This window comes from Symphalangus syndactylus, chromosome 17 (assembly GCF_028878055.3).
Source record: "Symphalangus syndactylus isolate Jambi chromosome 17, NHGRI_mSymSyn1-v2.1_pri, whole genome shotgun sequence".
In the NCBI taxonomy this organism is placed as follows: Eukaryota; Metazoa; Chordata; class Mammalia; order Primates; family Hylobatidae; genus Symphalangus; species Symphalangus syndactylus.
In genome coordinates this window covers 12774924-12787843 of record NC_072439.2, presented here as the reverse complement: position 1 = coordinate 12787843, position 12920 = coordinate 12774924, and the positions used below count along the sequence as shown (strand labels likewise).

The following is a 12920-nucleotide window of genomic DNA, read 5'->3' as shown; positions in this document are numbered from 1 at the left end:
TTTTAGTAGAGATGGAGTTTCTCCATGTTGGTCAGGCTGGTCTCAAGCTCCTGACCTCAGGTGATCCGCCTGCCTCGGCCTCCCAAAGTGCTGGGATTACAGGTGTGGACCACCACGCCCGGCCACCAAGTAGTAGTAATCTTAAAAATCCAAAATCCTAATCCTTCTTTCTATCCTAATTTTTTTTTTTTTTTTTGAGACAGAGTCTCACTCTGTCACCCAGGCTGGAATACAGTGGCGCGATCTTGGCTCACTGCAACCTCCACCTCCCAGCTTCCAGCGATTCTCCTGCCTCAGCCTCCAAGTAGCTGGGATTAGAGGCGCACACCGAAACGCCCTGGTAATTTTTGTATTTGTAGTAGTGACGGGGTTTCACCATGTTAGCCAGGCTGGTCTCGATCTCCTGAGCTTGTGATCCATCGGCCTTGGCTTCCCAAAGTGCTGGGACTACAGGCATGAGCCACTGCTCCCAGCTTACAAAAACTTTTAAAATTAGCTGGGCGTGGTGGTGCACTCCTGTAGTCCCGGCTACTCAGGAGGCTGAGGTGGGAGGATCACTTGAGCCCAGGAGTGGGAGGCTGCAGTGAGCTATGATTGCACCACTGCACTCCAGCCTATGCAACAGAGGACTGTCTCTAAAAAAATTTTTTTAGGCCGGGCATGGTGGCTTGCGCCTGTAATCCCAGGACTTTGGGAGGCCGAGGCAGGTGGATCATGAGGTCAGGAGATTGAGACCATCTTGGCTAACACAGTGAAACCCCGTCTCTACTAAAAATACAAAAAATTAGCCAGGCGTGGTGGTGGGCGCCTGTAGCCCCAGCTACTCGGGAGGCTGAGGCAGGAGAATGGCGTAAACCCAGGAAGCGGAGCTTGCAGTGATCTGAGATGGCACCACCGCACTCCAGCCTGGGCCACACAGTGAGCCTCCATCTCAAAAAAAATTTTTTTTAATAAAAATATTAAAACACTGCTTTAAAGATTATTAATCTTGATCACTGAGGGCTATCACCCTTACCTGCCAAGGTAAGGAGCCTGGGGTTCCAAGTCTATTTTACAGATGGGAACACCCAAGGCCCAAATCAATTGCATTCATCCAAGGGAGCAGGCTGCCTAGTGGATGACGATGATGAAGAGACTGCATGCTTAGCACCTGCCAAAGGGGGACCTTAAAGTCACAGCCTTATTTCAATAGCCTCTTTGGGACCTGTTCTCTGCATGGCAGAGAGAGGGATCCTTTAATAACCGCCACCAGGTCCCGTCCCTCCTCTTCCCATGGCTCTCCAGGATTCCCATCTCACTCAGAGCAAAAGCCCAAGTCCAAGGCCAGGCGCAGTGGCTCACACCTATAATCCCTGCACTCTGGGAGGTGGAGGCGGGAGGATCACCTGACGTCAGGATTTCGAGACCAGTCTGGCCAATATGGTGAAACCCATCTCTACTAAATATACAAAAATTAGCCAGGCGTGGTGATGTGCACCTGTAATCCCAGCTACTCAGGAGGCTGAGGCTGGAGAATCGCTTGAACCCGGGTGGCAGAGGCTGCAGTCAGCCAAGATCACATCACTGCACTCCAGCCTGGGCAACAGAGTGAGACTCCATCTCAAAAACAAACAAACAGCCGATCGCAGTGGCTCATGCCTGTAATCCCAGCACTTTGGGAGGCCGAGGCGGGGTGGATCACTTGAGGTCAGGAGTTCAAGATCAGCCTGACCAACATGGAGAAACCCCGTCTCTACTAAAAATACAAAATTAGCCAGGCCTGGTGGCACGTGCCTGTAATCCAGCTACTCGGGAGGCTGAAGCAGGAGAATCACTTGAACCCAGGATGAGATGGCGCCATTGTACTCCAGCCTGGGCAACAAGAGTGAAACTCCATCTCCAAAAACAAACCAACCAACCACTAGGTCCCGTCCCTCCTCCTCCCACAGCCTTCCACGGCTCCCGCCTCACTCAGAGCAAAATCCGAAGTCCTCCCCACAGCCCACAAGTCCTTGCTGGACTGGCCTGCTTCACCAGCTAGAGTTAGCAGGGCCCAGTGCAGAAGAAAACTCAAAGGCCCCTTGTTCAAAAATGATTAGGAATCTCAAAAGGCAGCAGTAAATATTAACCCAAGCACAAGCCCTGCTGTGGGGTGGGGGGGACCCTGGGCAAATTCACGAAGCTCCAGGCCCTGCCTCACTCGGCCTTCCTGACCTCCCCCCAGGCACTCTGCTGCCAGGCACAGTCCTGCCCCAGGGCCTTTGCACCTGCTGGTCCTGCCTCTGACTACTTCCATACCCCATCCCCCCTGTTCTCCCTCCTTCTTCAGGTCGTTTTAGGGGTGGAGGAAGCCGTCTCTCATCCTCCCTGCCACCTCTTTAACTTTGCACCTTCCTACTCCGCCATCCTCCCGGCTGGTTTTTCTGCAGAACTGTCCCCACCATCTGACCTGCCAGGAATTCAGCTTGTGAATTTGTCTCTGTCTGTCTCCAGGCACCACCACCAGGGCAGGGACCCACCACCCCCCACCCCCGCCCCACCCCAGGGCCCTGGAGCAGCGGGGCCCGGCACACAGTAGGCGTTCTATAAATGTGTCACAAGAATGGCTTCCCTGAGGAAGGCGGCATTACTGCTGTCTTTCTGCAGAAAAGGTAACTGAGGTTCAGCAAGAACCACCGCCCAGCCAGAGCCAAGGTCACAGAGCACGTCCGTGGCACGCGTCCAGGTCGTGCCACAGCAGGGCCGGCGGCTTCGACGCGGGCAGCCGGGTCCCTTTTCTTTGACAGATGGGGAAACCGAGGCCCGGCCGGCCGCCGGGTCGGAGGGGGTGGCGGGGGCCGCGGCCCGGGGCGGGGGCGGGCCGGGCCCAAGGTCACCGCGGCGGGCGGGCCCCGGGGAGGCGGGCCGGGGTGGGGATCCGCAGGCCTCTCCGGGCGCGCGCGTCCCCCCCCTCGGCGGCGCGCACGGGGCACGGGCGGCGGCGGCAGGTGGAGCCGGAGCCTCCGCAGCAGCCGAGCCGCGGCCACTGCCGGCGTCGCCGCCATTAGACAATAGCGGTGGGGCCGGGGAGCGGGGAGGCGGGCGGCGGGGAGGGGCGGGGAGGGGCGCCGGGCGCGCAGGAAGCGGGGCCCGGGGCGCGCCGGGGCCGGGCGCGCGGGGAGGGGGCGCAGGAAGCGGGCGAGGCCGGGCGCGGGAGGCGGCGGCGGCCCCGGGAGCTGCCGATCGGCGCCGGGACAAAGGCGCGGCCGCCCGGCGCCCCCAGCAGCCCGAGCCGGGGCGCACAGCCGGGGCGCAGCCCGCGCCCCCCGCCGCGATTGACATGATGTTTCCACAAAGCAGGCATTCGGTAAGCGGGGCCCGTCCGGCCGGCGCCCCCACCCCGGATCCCGGCCCTACGCCCCCGACCCCCGGCTCCCGGCCCCGCGCCCCCCACCCCCAGGCCCGGTGCCTCCGGCCCAGCGCCCCCCCCAACTCCCCGGCCCTGTCTTCCCTCTCCAGCTCCGAGCCGGGCGCGACCCCCCTCCCCTCCTGCCGCCGGCCCCCGGACACCCCCCCCCCAGTTCCCGATCCACCCCAGCTTCCGGGCCCCGAGTCCCCCCGCTCCAGCTCCCGGCTTGGCCCCCCCCCAACCCGCCGGGACAGTCAGGGCCTCGGACGGCCTTGGCCTCGGGCCTGGGGCGCTCCGGAAGCCCCGCCAGGCACCTCTAGCCCGGGGATCCTTTGGGGGCCTGTGGTGGGGGGGCGATCCGAGGCGCACCCCTCCCGGAAGAGCGTGTCCCCGAGGAAGGGCGCGGGGAATCTGGGGTGGGCCCCCCCAGAAGATTTCGGGCACCGAGCGAGAGACCCCTCCCCCAAGGGGACTTTGCAGGGAGGAATCGCTGCCCCCCAACTTGGGGAGTGGGCTCCCTAGGGCGCGTTTCCACCCCCCTCGGATGTACACTCCCTCCCGGCGCTTTGGAGGGGCGGTAGAGGGCGCACCCTGCCCCCCATCTAGGGCGGGCCTTAAAACGCACCCCCACTGCCTGGGGGTGGCGGGGGACGGGGCGGCTCTGGGCGCACCCACCCCCTCGGCTTCCCCCGGGAGAGGCGGGGGGCAGGAAGCGCGGGTGGGGGCCGCGCCAGGGGCCGTAAACATGGGCCCAGGAAGTGGGGCAGGAGGGGGGGCGCCGCAGCTGCGCGGCCGCTCCCTCCTGGCCGGCCCTTGAAGGGGGTCCAGCCCACGCCTGGGCCTGACCCGGGCGGCCCCCTCCCTACAGGGCTCCTCGCACCTACCCCAGCAACTCAAATTCACCACCTCGGACTCCTGCGACCGCATCAAAGACGAATTTCAGCTACTGCAAGCTCAGTATCACAGGTGAGCTGGGGGACTGGGGGTCCCTGCGTCCCGAGAATGTGAGTTCCCCCATTTCTTCTGCGCAAATGGCAAGGCTGAGGCCTGGAGATTGGGAAAATAATATATGCTAGACTGTGACCTAATCACTTGACAAATGCTGAATTCATTTCTTTTAAACAGCCCCATTTTGTAGAAGAGAAAACCGAGGCACAAACATAAATAATTTGCCCAAAGACTCAGCTGTGTGGCTTCAGAGCCCCTCCCTCCTCCCCAATACCCCCAAGTCCCCCAGTGGATAAAAGACCTTCCAACAATTGGAGTTAGGGCACGGACTCGCCGTCCCTCAACCCCCAAAACAGAAACATTTTGCAGCCTGGTCATCTCTCTCTTTGCCCAGTTTTGGAGAAAGGCTTCCCAGCATCCGTCAGATTCTCCAAGGTGCTTCTTCTTTCAGAAATCTCCTGGCATTTCTGAAGAGCTTGCCACGCTGCGGTATCTAAGGGGAAGGAACTATTTAGCCCTCTTACACTTAAAGAAACTTAAGCCCAGGCCAGGCGTGGTGGCTCATGCCTGTCATCCCAGCACTTTGAGAGGCGGAGGAGGGTGGATCACTTGAGGTCAAGAGTTTGAGACCAGCCTGGCCAACATGGTGAAACCGTGTCTCTACTAAAAATACATAATTAGCCGGGTGTGGTGGCGGGCGCCTGTAATCCCAGCTACTCAGGTGGCTGAGGCAGGAAACTTGCTTGAACCCGTGAGGCGGAGGTTGCAGTGAGCAGAGATGGAGCCACTGTTCTCCAGCCTGGGTAACAGGGAGACTCTGTCTCAAAAAAAAAAAAAAAAAAAAAAAAGAAACTTAAGCCCAGAGATGTTATTTCCTCGGGGGTGTCCGTAGCATTGAGGAAGTGGCAAGGCTGAGGTTTGCACCAGGTCTCTCTCCTGGTTTAAGGATATAGATTCTCGCCTGCCCTACTCTGGAGGCGCACGCCGGGCCTGGGAATCTGGAGGAAGTCAGGCTATGCTCAAACCCCCATTTGGCCTTGGGGCCCTCTCTAAACTGAAGTGTGCCCACCCCATGAGTGTTCCTGGAAGGATCCTGGATTTCCTCCAAGTAGAAAGGGGAAGCTCGGTGTTGTTGTTGCTGTTGCGAATATCCAACCTTTTTGGGTACTCCCTGTGTGCTAAAGACCGTTCGTGCCTCCTCGTGCTTCATCCTTCCTGTTGTTCGACTGTTGTACCCATTCTCAAGATGGGCAAACTGAGACACTGACAGTCGAAGGAGCTGGAGTTGGCTTTCCATGCAGGCCCCAGAAGCTTTTGTGTGGGTTCCTCGATGTGAAGGGTTAGAGACCGGCTGGTGAGCCCTGGGGCTGACCTGATTCCACAGGGAAGGGATTAGATGGCGGTCACAGTGCTGTGTGACCTCTGCTAAGCCGGAAGCCCTATCTGAGCTTTGGGGGTCTCCATCCGCTGGGCTTGGGCTTCCTGCTATCCAACGAGGGACCCTACCATATCAGAGGCACACACCGGATGTTTGAGGCATAACAGCCCCTGGATGGCCAGATCATCCTATTTTTCAAGAAAGGCCAGAAATCCAGGGTTTGGAGTGAAACTTATTTTTTATTTTATTTTATTTTATTTTATTTTTTTGAGACAGAGTCTTGCTCTGTCTCCAGGCTGGAGTGCAGTGGCGCGATCTCAGCTAACTGCAACCTCCATCTCTGGGATTCAAGCGATTCTTCTGTTTCAGCCTCCCAAGTAGCTGGGATTACAGGCATGCACCACCACACCCAGCTAATTTTTGTATTTTCAGTAGAGACGGGCTTTCATTATGTTGGCCAGGCTGGTCTCAAACTCCTGACCTCAAGTGATCCACCCGCCTTGGCCTCCCAGAATGCTGGGATTACAGGCGTGAGCCACTGCACCCAGCCCTGGTTTTGTTTTGTTTTTTTTTTTTTTTAATGGTAGCAACAAATGCACATTTTAAAAGAAAACTAGAGAGAAATTGGTGGCGGCCAAAGCATCCCTAACCCAGCACACTCTTCTCCGGTGGAGCAAAATGCCAGGCTCCTGGGGTATCCTAAGGTCCATGTGCATTTATGAGATGCTTACTGTATGCCAGGTACTGTTCTAGAACTTTTCTTGTCTGAATTCATTGACTCTTCTGCACCCCACCCTGCGAGGTTAGTGGTACCTCACAGAGAAGGAAATGAAGCCCAGAGAGGTAGTGGAGTTTGCCTAGAGTCACACAGCACAGAAGGCACAGAAGACGCAGGGCTGAGCTTTGAACCCAGTCCGAGAGGGGGTGGGGATGGCAGAAGCAGGGAAGCCACAGCCAGGTCCACAGGGCCCCTGTGCTGGGTTGGATTTAAGTAGGTTAAAGGACACCTCCCCCACCACCATCACCAGTTCTTTTCCCGGACTGGGAGGCCCTGCTGCCTGCTGTCTTGCCTCCGGCCACGACGCCCTCATGGGGGCTTTGAGAAATGCCCCACAGCTCATCCTTCCCGGGAGGGGCCTGTAAGAAGCTCTGGTGTCAGCCACCCGGACTGGCCAGGTGGAGTGGGAGAAATGGTGTGTTTTGTCCCAGCTAAAGAAAAAAGGCTGTTAGGAAGGACTAAGAGGGAGCTGAGGGGTCTGCCTGGGAAGCCCAGGCCCCCCATGAAGCTAGGGTCCCCTTGGGAAGTCCAGCCGGGAGCCACCTTGCAGCCCCAGACCCTCTCAGCTTCTTTGTACGTTCTGTTTGGGTCTGGAAAATTTTCCCCTGTGGTTGAGGGCTTGGGCTGCTGCTTGGCTGTGTGACCTTGAGCCAGTTCCTCACCCTCTCTGGGTGTCCACTGTGTCATCTATAAAAGGAGCGTGACAATGACATTGCGGGCCTCGTCGGGATCGTGAGAGGTAAAGGCTTGTGACACTCTGAGCCAGCATTACTGTGCACCCTCTAACTTCTGTCGTTCCTATAATGTTGCTTATTTCCCCCCAACCAGATCTGCAAGGGTGGTTTCATCACCCCCTTCTCACAGTCAGGGGCCCTGATGCTCTCCCCTCCCCCCAGCATCACAGAGAGCTCAACTCTTACCAACTTCCCTGTCCCTCAATTCAATGTCCTCAGCCCCTATCAAAGTTTATGGCTTCGTTGGTGGTGGGTGGCTCACATCTGTAATCCCAAGCACTTTGGGAGGCCGAGGCAGGAGGATTGCTTGAGCCCAGGAGTTTTTGAGACCAGCCTGGGCAACGTAGGGAGACCCCCGTCTCAATTAAAAAAAAAATTGTTGCTTGACCCTCTGAGAATTGGCCGATCTTGCCCTTATAGGGGTCTTGGGGCCTTGGAGCCTCAGTTTCCTCCCCTGGATAACGGAGGGTGGGGGACTCCCGCCCAGCCGCCACTAACCACCCCATCTCCCCCCTGTGCCTCCTCAGCCTCAAGCTTGAATGTGACAAGTTGGCCAGTGAGAAGTCGGAGATGCAGCGTCACTATGTGATGGTAAAGTCACTCCACCCCTAGGTCCAGTGTTGGGTTGGGGGGACAGGGCCCCCCACATCCCCTCCACCACAGGCAGCTGCTCCCTAAACCCCAGCCACCTCCCCTGGGAAGCGCGAGGATTGAGGCCTGTTCTCCATTCAGCTGGCCCCTGCTGGGCTGAGCCTGCCTCGCTAGCCTGGCAGCTGGCCGAGGCAGTGGCTGAGGTGCCAAACCGCCGGGTTGCAGACCGGCCCTGCCAGGTCCCCCGGCTGTCCTTGGCAGCGGAGGAGGGAGGAGGAGGAGGCTCACCGGCTGTGAAAGCCAACAGCCAGGAACTGACGTGGGGGAGCAGCCGAGTCCCTCCCCACCGCCAAGGTCCCAGCATCCACACGCTTAACCCCTTTGGGCCCGAGCTCAAAGAGGAAGCCTGTGGGAGGGGGGTCTGAGCCCTACTCATTTCGGGGGGCTGAGGTGTGACACTGCATTGCTGCTGCCAGAATCACTTGCTCAGTTTTGTAACCGCCAGGTGGCAATTTCTGCATCAAAAATCCCCTCCCTTACCCACCCTTGGCCTGGCCCTCAAGCAGCAATGCTGGGGTCTCAGCCCAGAACCCAAATTCCCTCTGGCTCTGTGGGGGAAGCAGAGCCAGACCCTGACCCTCCCAGCCAGAAAGATAGGACTGGGGTCAGAGAGAGGGACCTAGGACCTGCCTGAGGAAGACTATATGGAGAAATGGGGCACACAGCTGGGGTCTTGCAGGATGAGTAGGAGTTCACCAGACAGAGACGGAGAAACTATGTGAAGGCCTGGGAATGAACTTGGTTTTCTCCCCCAGGGGTGACAGGGAGCCATGGGAGAGTTTAGAGCAGGGGAGGGGCAGGGTGAGATCTGGGGCTTGGGGTGGGGGTAGCTGCTGGCCCCAGAGCCAGCAGGCTTTGTTTACCCCTCACTGTTTATACCCAGGCAGGCAAACTTCCCTGGAGTTTGGGCCCACCCGCAGACAAGACATAGAAAGATACAAGATTAGGAGCCCTGGAATGCGTGTTCTCACGGTGCACACGGAGTGGGGGAGGAGCCAGGCCAGTGCTAGGGACCTAAAGTGCCCCCAGTCTCCATCCACAGCCCCAGCGGGCCCCCTGCCCCTTTCCAGGGCTGGCTGGGACGCTGGGTGTGGGCGTCTCTCCCCCCTGCTCTTTCCCTCCCACCTGCCTCTGCTTTCTTTCCTGCCCTCAGCTGTCTCTTGCTGTCTCCCCCCTTTGTCTGTCTCTGCCACTCCCCTATCTCTTTGTCTCCGTGTCCCCCCATCCTTCCCCGCCCCCATCTCCGGCTCCCTCTCTGTCTCCCCCATACAGTACTACGAGATGTCCTATGGCTTGAACATCGAGATGCACAAACAGGTACTCCCATCTCCTCCTCCTCCTCCTCCTTCTCCTTCCCCCTCCTTCCCCTACCTCCAGCCCCCGCCTTGGGCACCCCCAGGCAGGTAGCGGCCGGCCCTTGGCTGGGCACCAAGCCAGCCTGGTTATCTTGTTACCTCCTAAGCCCTACCCGAGCTCCCGCTCTCCTCCCCCCGCCTCTTTTTCAGGCCTCCCTGGGAGTGCTTCTCCCGGTGGAGGGGAGGGGCAGAGACCTTCCCCACATCCTACGGCCCCCAGCCCTCCCTACATTCCCACAAGCGCTTACTACCTGCCAGGGGCCTGAGTGGCCGAGCCCCGAGGAATGCAACCAAGGAATGTGCAGTCTGGCCTCATCCTGCACTTCCTGCACTCTAAGCTGCAGACGACAGCCAGCCTCCAGCCCCACCTTTGCCACTGACCAGCTGCCCTCGGGCCCAAACACGGCTTTGCTCATCCCACCCTGGCCAGACCTAGCCCCTCTTAAAGAGAAGCCGCAAGTGGCAGGGCTGGGCCGGGCCCTGCGCGGGCCTCCTGGGGCTAGCCTGCACCTGCCATCCGCCCAGGACTGAAGCCGGCTTCATCTGTGTGTTCCAGGCGGAGATCGTCAAAAGGCTGAATGGGATTTGTGCCCAGGTCCTGCCCTACCTCTCCCAAGAGGTAAGAGCCAGGGCCTTGGGGAGGGGTTGTGGGGGGGCCCTGCACTTGCCCGGCCCCTGTCCGCTGCAGCCATCTTGGGTGGTGTACTGGGCGCCCTAGGGCACACGCCTCCCCTCTCTGGACCTCCCTAGCTCCGGACACCAGAGCCGGCCTGCGCAGAAGAATCCCCAGGCCAGAGACGCTCCAGGGGTGCAGGGGTGTGGGGGGCGGGCCTCACCCTGCTCTGGAATTCCCAGCTGGAGTGAGTCATGTCATAGGTAGAAATGTCAGATGGGCCAAAACTGCACCAGGAATGTGTTTTTCTCATCTGTCTTCCTCCTTCCACCCTCCTGAGACATCCTGCAGGCCCTGCGGGTTGCACAGGACCAAGGACTAGAGGGTGTGTTGGGGCTGGGGGGGGAAGGGGTAGCACAGGGTGGTCACACATGGACACAGCCACACAGATAGGCATGGGCACATCGACACAGGAGATACACAGATGCAGACACACACGGATACACGTGTGTGCAGACAGCACAGGGACACGCATGCAGGAATGTGCAGCTACACGTGGGCACACGTGATCCTGAGTGCACATTACCACATGCACACACACACCCAGAGGAAACTGACGCCCAGCTCCTCTTCTCCTTTCTTGGGTTCTGAGGCTCAGGATGCGAGGCCGCCCCTCCCCAGGGCCATGTAAGGCCCATCTCCTGTACCTGCCAAGTTTACCGTCAAAAGTTTGTAATTTCCTCTTCATTCCCTGTGGGTATCTCAGGATCCTTTGGGTGCCCTGCTTTGCCCAGGGACAAGTCTTAGAAGGACTCAATGAAAGCCCTAGAGAAAAGGGCACTTGGAGCCCTTCAGAACAGAGGCTTCCTGGTAGCCAAGGCAAAAAGGGAGATTGGTAGATTCTAGCATCTGCTGGCCACAGAGTCAGGTGTTTGGTGAGAGCTGGGGGAGGAACTGCCCTGAACCTGGGCCCATTCCCCAGCCGTCCCTGCCAGAATTCACTGGGCCCTCCCCAGCCATGGCAGGAGAAGGGCTCAGTTTGGCCAGACTCAGGGCACAGTCTTGGTGCTCCTAGGATCAGGATATCCCTGTACAGTTGGGCAGGTTGTATACTGCACAAAGATTCACATCTTTCACGTCTTTGCACGTGGCTGTGCACACAGGATAGGTCAGGATCCAGGGTTTCTCCCAGGCTCACTCAAAAGCTGTTTCCTAACTACTTAGCACAAAACCCTTTTGATCGTTTTCTGCACTTTTCCATTTGTCTCCATTGGCCAGATGAAGAGACGCGCTTGGTGAAAGGAAGCAGTTGGAGAGAGGGAGGGCGCTTTCTGATGGGGTTGAAAACCACCGGGAGGAGCAGACATGATGCCCCACTTGGTAGTGGGGCTCCTCCTGGCCTCAGGGCCGTCCCCCTCTCCTCTCCCAGGATCAGGAGGAATCACCGCCTCTCCTCTCCCCCCACCCCCTTCCAGCACCAGCAGCAGGTCTTGGGAGCCATCGAGAGGGCCAAGCAGGTCACCGCTCCCGAGCTGAACTCCATCATCCGAGTGCGTATGGGGACCTGGGCGGGTGGGCGGAGGACAGGTGGGCCCCAGGCAGCTAACGTTCCCCTCCCCCGCCCTGCAGCAGCAGCTCCAAGCTCACCAGCTGTCTCAGCTGCAGGCCCTGGCGCTGCCCTTGACCCCACTGCCTGTGGGGCTGCAGCCACCTTCGCTGCCGGCGGTCAGCGCAGGCACCGGCCTCCTCTCACTGTCCGCGCTGGGTTCCCAGGCCCACCTCTCCAAGGAAGACAAGAACGGGCACGACGGTGACACCCACCAGGAGGATGATGGCGAGAAGTCGGATTAGCAGGGGGCCGGGACGGGGAGGGTGGGAGGGGGGACAGAGGGGAGACAGAGGCACGGAGAGAAAGGAATGTTTAGCACAAGACACAGCGGAGCTCGGGATTGGCTAAACTCCCATAGTATTTATGGTGGCCGCCGGCGGGGGCCCCAGCCCAGCTTGCAGGCCACCTCTAGCTTTCTTCCTACCCCAGTCCCGGCCTCCCTCCTCTCCCCTGCAGCCTGGGTAGGTGGATACCTGCCCTGACACTGAGGCGAGCTAAGGCCTGGAGGGTCAAATAGGAGACCAGGTCCCAAGGGAGCAAGACCTCGAGAAGCGCAGCCCCCCCGGCCCTTCCCCCATTTTGAACACGTGTAACTGACAGTCTGCCTGGGCCCCTCGGGGCACACGCCACAGCTCTCTCACCCTGGTACTGCATGCACGCAATGCTAGCTGCCCCTTTCCCGTCCTGGGCACCCCGAGTCTCCCCCGACCCCGGGTCCCAGGTGTGCTCCCACCTCCACCTGCCCCACTCACCACCTCTGCTAGTTCCAGACGCCTCCACGCCCACCTGGTCCTCTCCCGTCACTCACAAAAGGGGGGGCACAAGGGACGAGCTTAGCTGAGCTGGGAGGAGCAGGGTGAGGGTGGGTGACCCAGGATTCTCCCTCCCCTTCCCAAATAAAGATGAGGGTACTAAAGTTGTCTTGGTTTTTATTTTATTATTATTTTTTTCTTTTTCCAGTATACTAGCTTGTCTTTTAAGAAAGGGGATATTAAAAAAAAAAAGACAAAAATGTTTTTAAAAAAAAAAGCAACACCCACACCTGTGTCTGTATATAGTCAGCTTATCTTGTGTTCAGTCGTTTGATCTCTACAGAGAGAAGTGGAAAATGCTGTATCAAGGGTGGGCTTAGCTGTGCCTTTCAAATAAAGATGTGAGAAGGTTCGGTGCTGTGTCCCTGCCTCTGTGTTGTGGCTGCCCCCGGGGGAGGACGGGGTTCCTTCCAATGTGAGACACCCTCCTAGAACATCAAGAGTTCCTAGCTGTGGCCTGGTGCAGTGGCTCACACCTGTCAGCCCAACACTTTGGGAGGCCGAGGCAGGCGGATCACTTGAGGCAAGGAGTTTGAGACCAGCCTGGCCAACATGGTGAAACCCTGTCTCTACTAAAAATACAAAAAAGCTGGGCGTGGTGGCGGGCGACTGTGATCCCAGCTACTTGGGAGGCTGAGGCAGAAGAATCACTTGAACTCAAGCAGGTTGCAGTGA

The 12920-nt window shown here is 58.7% G+C and overlaps 1 protein-coding gene across 2 annotated transcripts; it reads left to right on the top strand.

The window, feature by feature from the left end:
* Window positions 1-2999: 2999 nt before the first annotated feature.
* On the top strand, window positions 3000-12598 carry TLE5 (TLE family member 5, transcriptional modulator). 2 transcript variants are annotated; one of them, XM_055247236.2, is made up of 7 exons: window positions 3000-3325; window positions 4236-4333; window positions 7733-7796; window positions 9129-9173; window positions 9768-9830; window positions 11300-11374; window positions 11457-12598. In XM_055247236.2, exons 1-7 carry the CDS (start codon window positions 3299-3301, stop codon window positions 11673-11675), a joined length of 591 nt encoding a protein of 196 aa, XP_055103211.1. In that variant the 5' UTR covers window positions 3000-3298; the 3' UTR covers window positions 11676-12598. The 2 variants fall into 2 exon arrangements, with proteins under 2 accessions (XP_055103211.1, XP_055103209.1); XM_055247234.2 differs by having other exon boundaries at window positions 3003-3325; window positions 11454-12598.
* Window positions 12599-12920: the final 322 nt, after the last annotated feature.

What these genes read in the sequence shown, in the direction of transcription:
- TLE5 (XM_055247234.2), top strand. Translation starts at nt 3,299, where the DNA reads ATGATGTTTCCACAAAGCAGGCATTCG. An exon ending in TGCAGCGTCACTATGTGATG is followed by an intron (nt 7,797 to 9,128) that starts GTAAAGTCACTC and finishes TCCCCCATACAG; the next exon opens with TACTACGAGATGTCCTATGG. An exon ending in TGCCCTACCTCTCCCAAGAG is followed by an intron (nt 9,831 to 11,299) that starts GTAAGAGCCAGG and finishes ACCCCCTTCCAG; the next exon opens with CACCAGCAGCAGGTCTTGGG.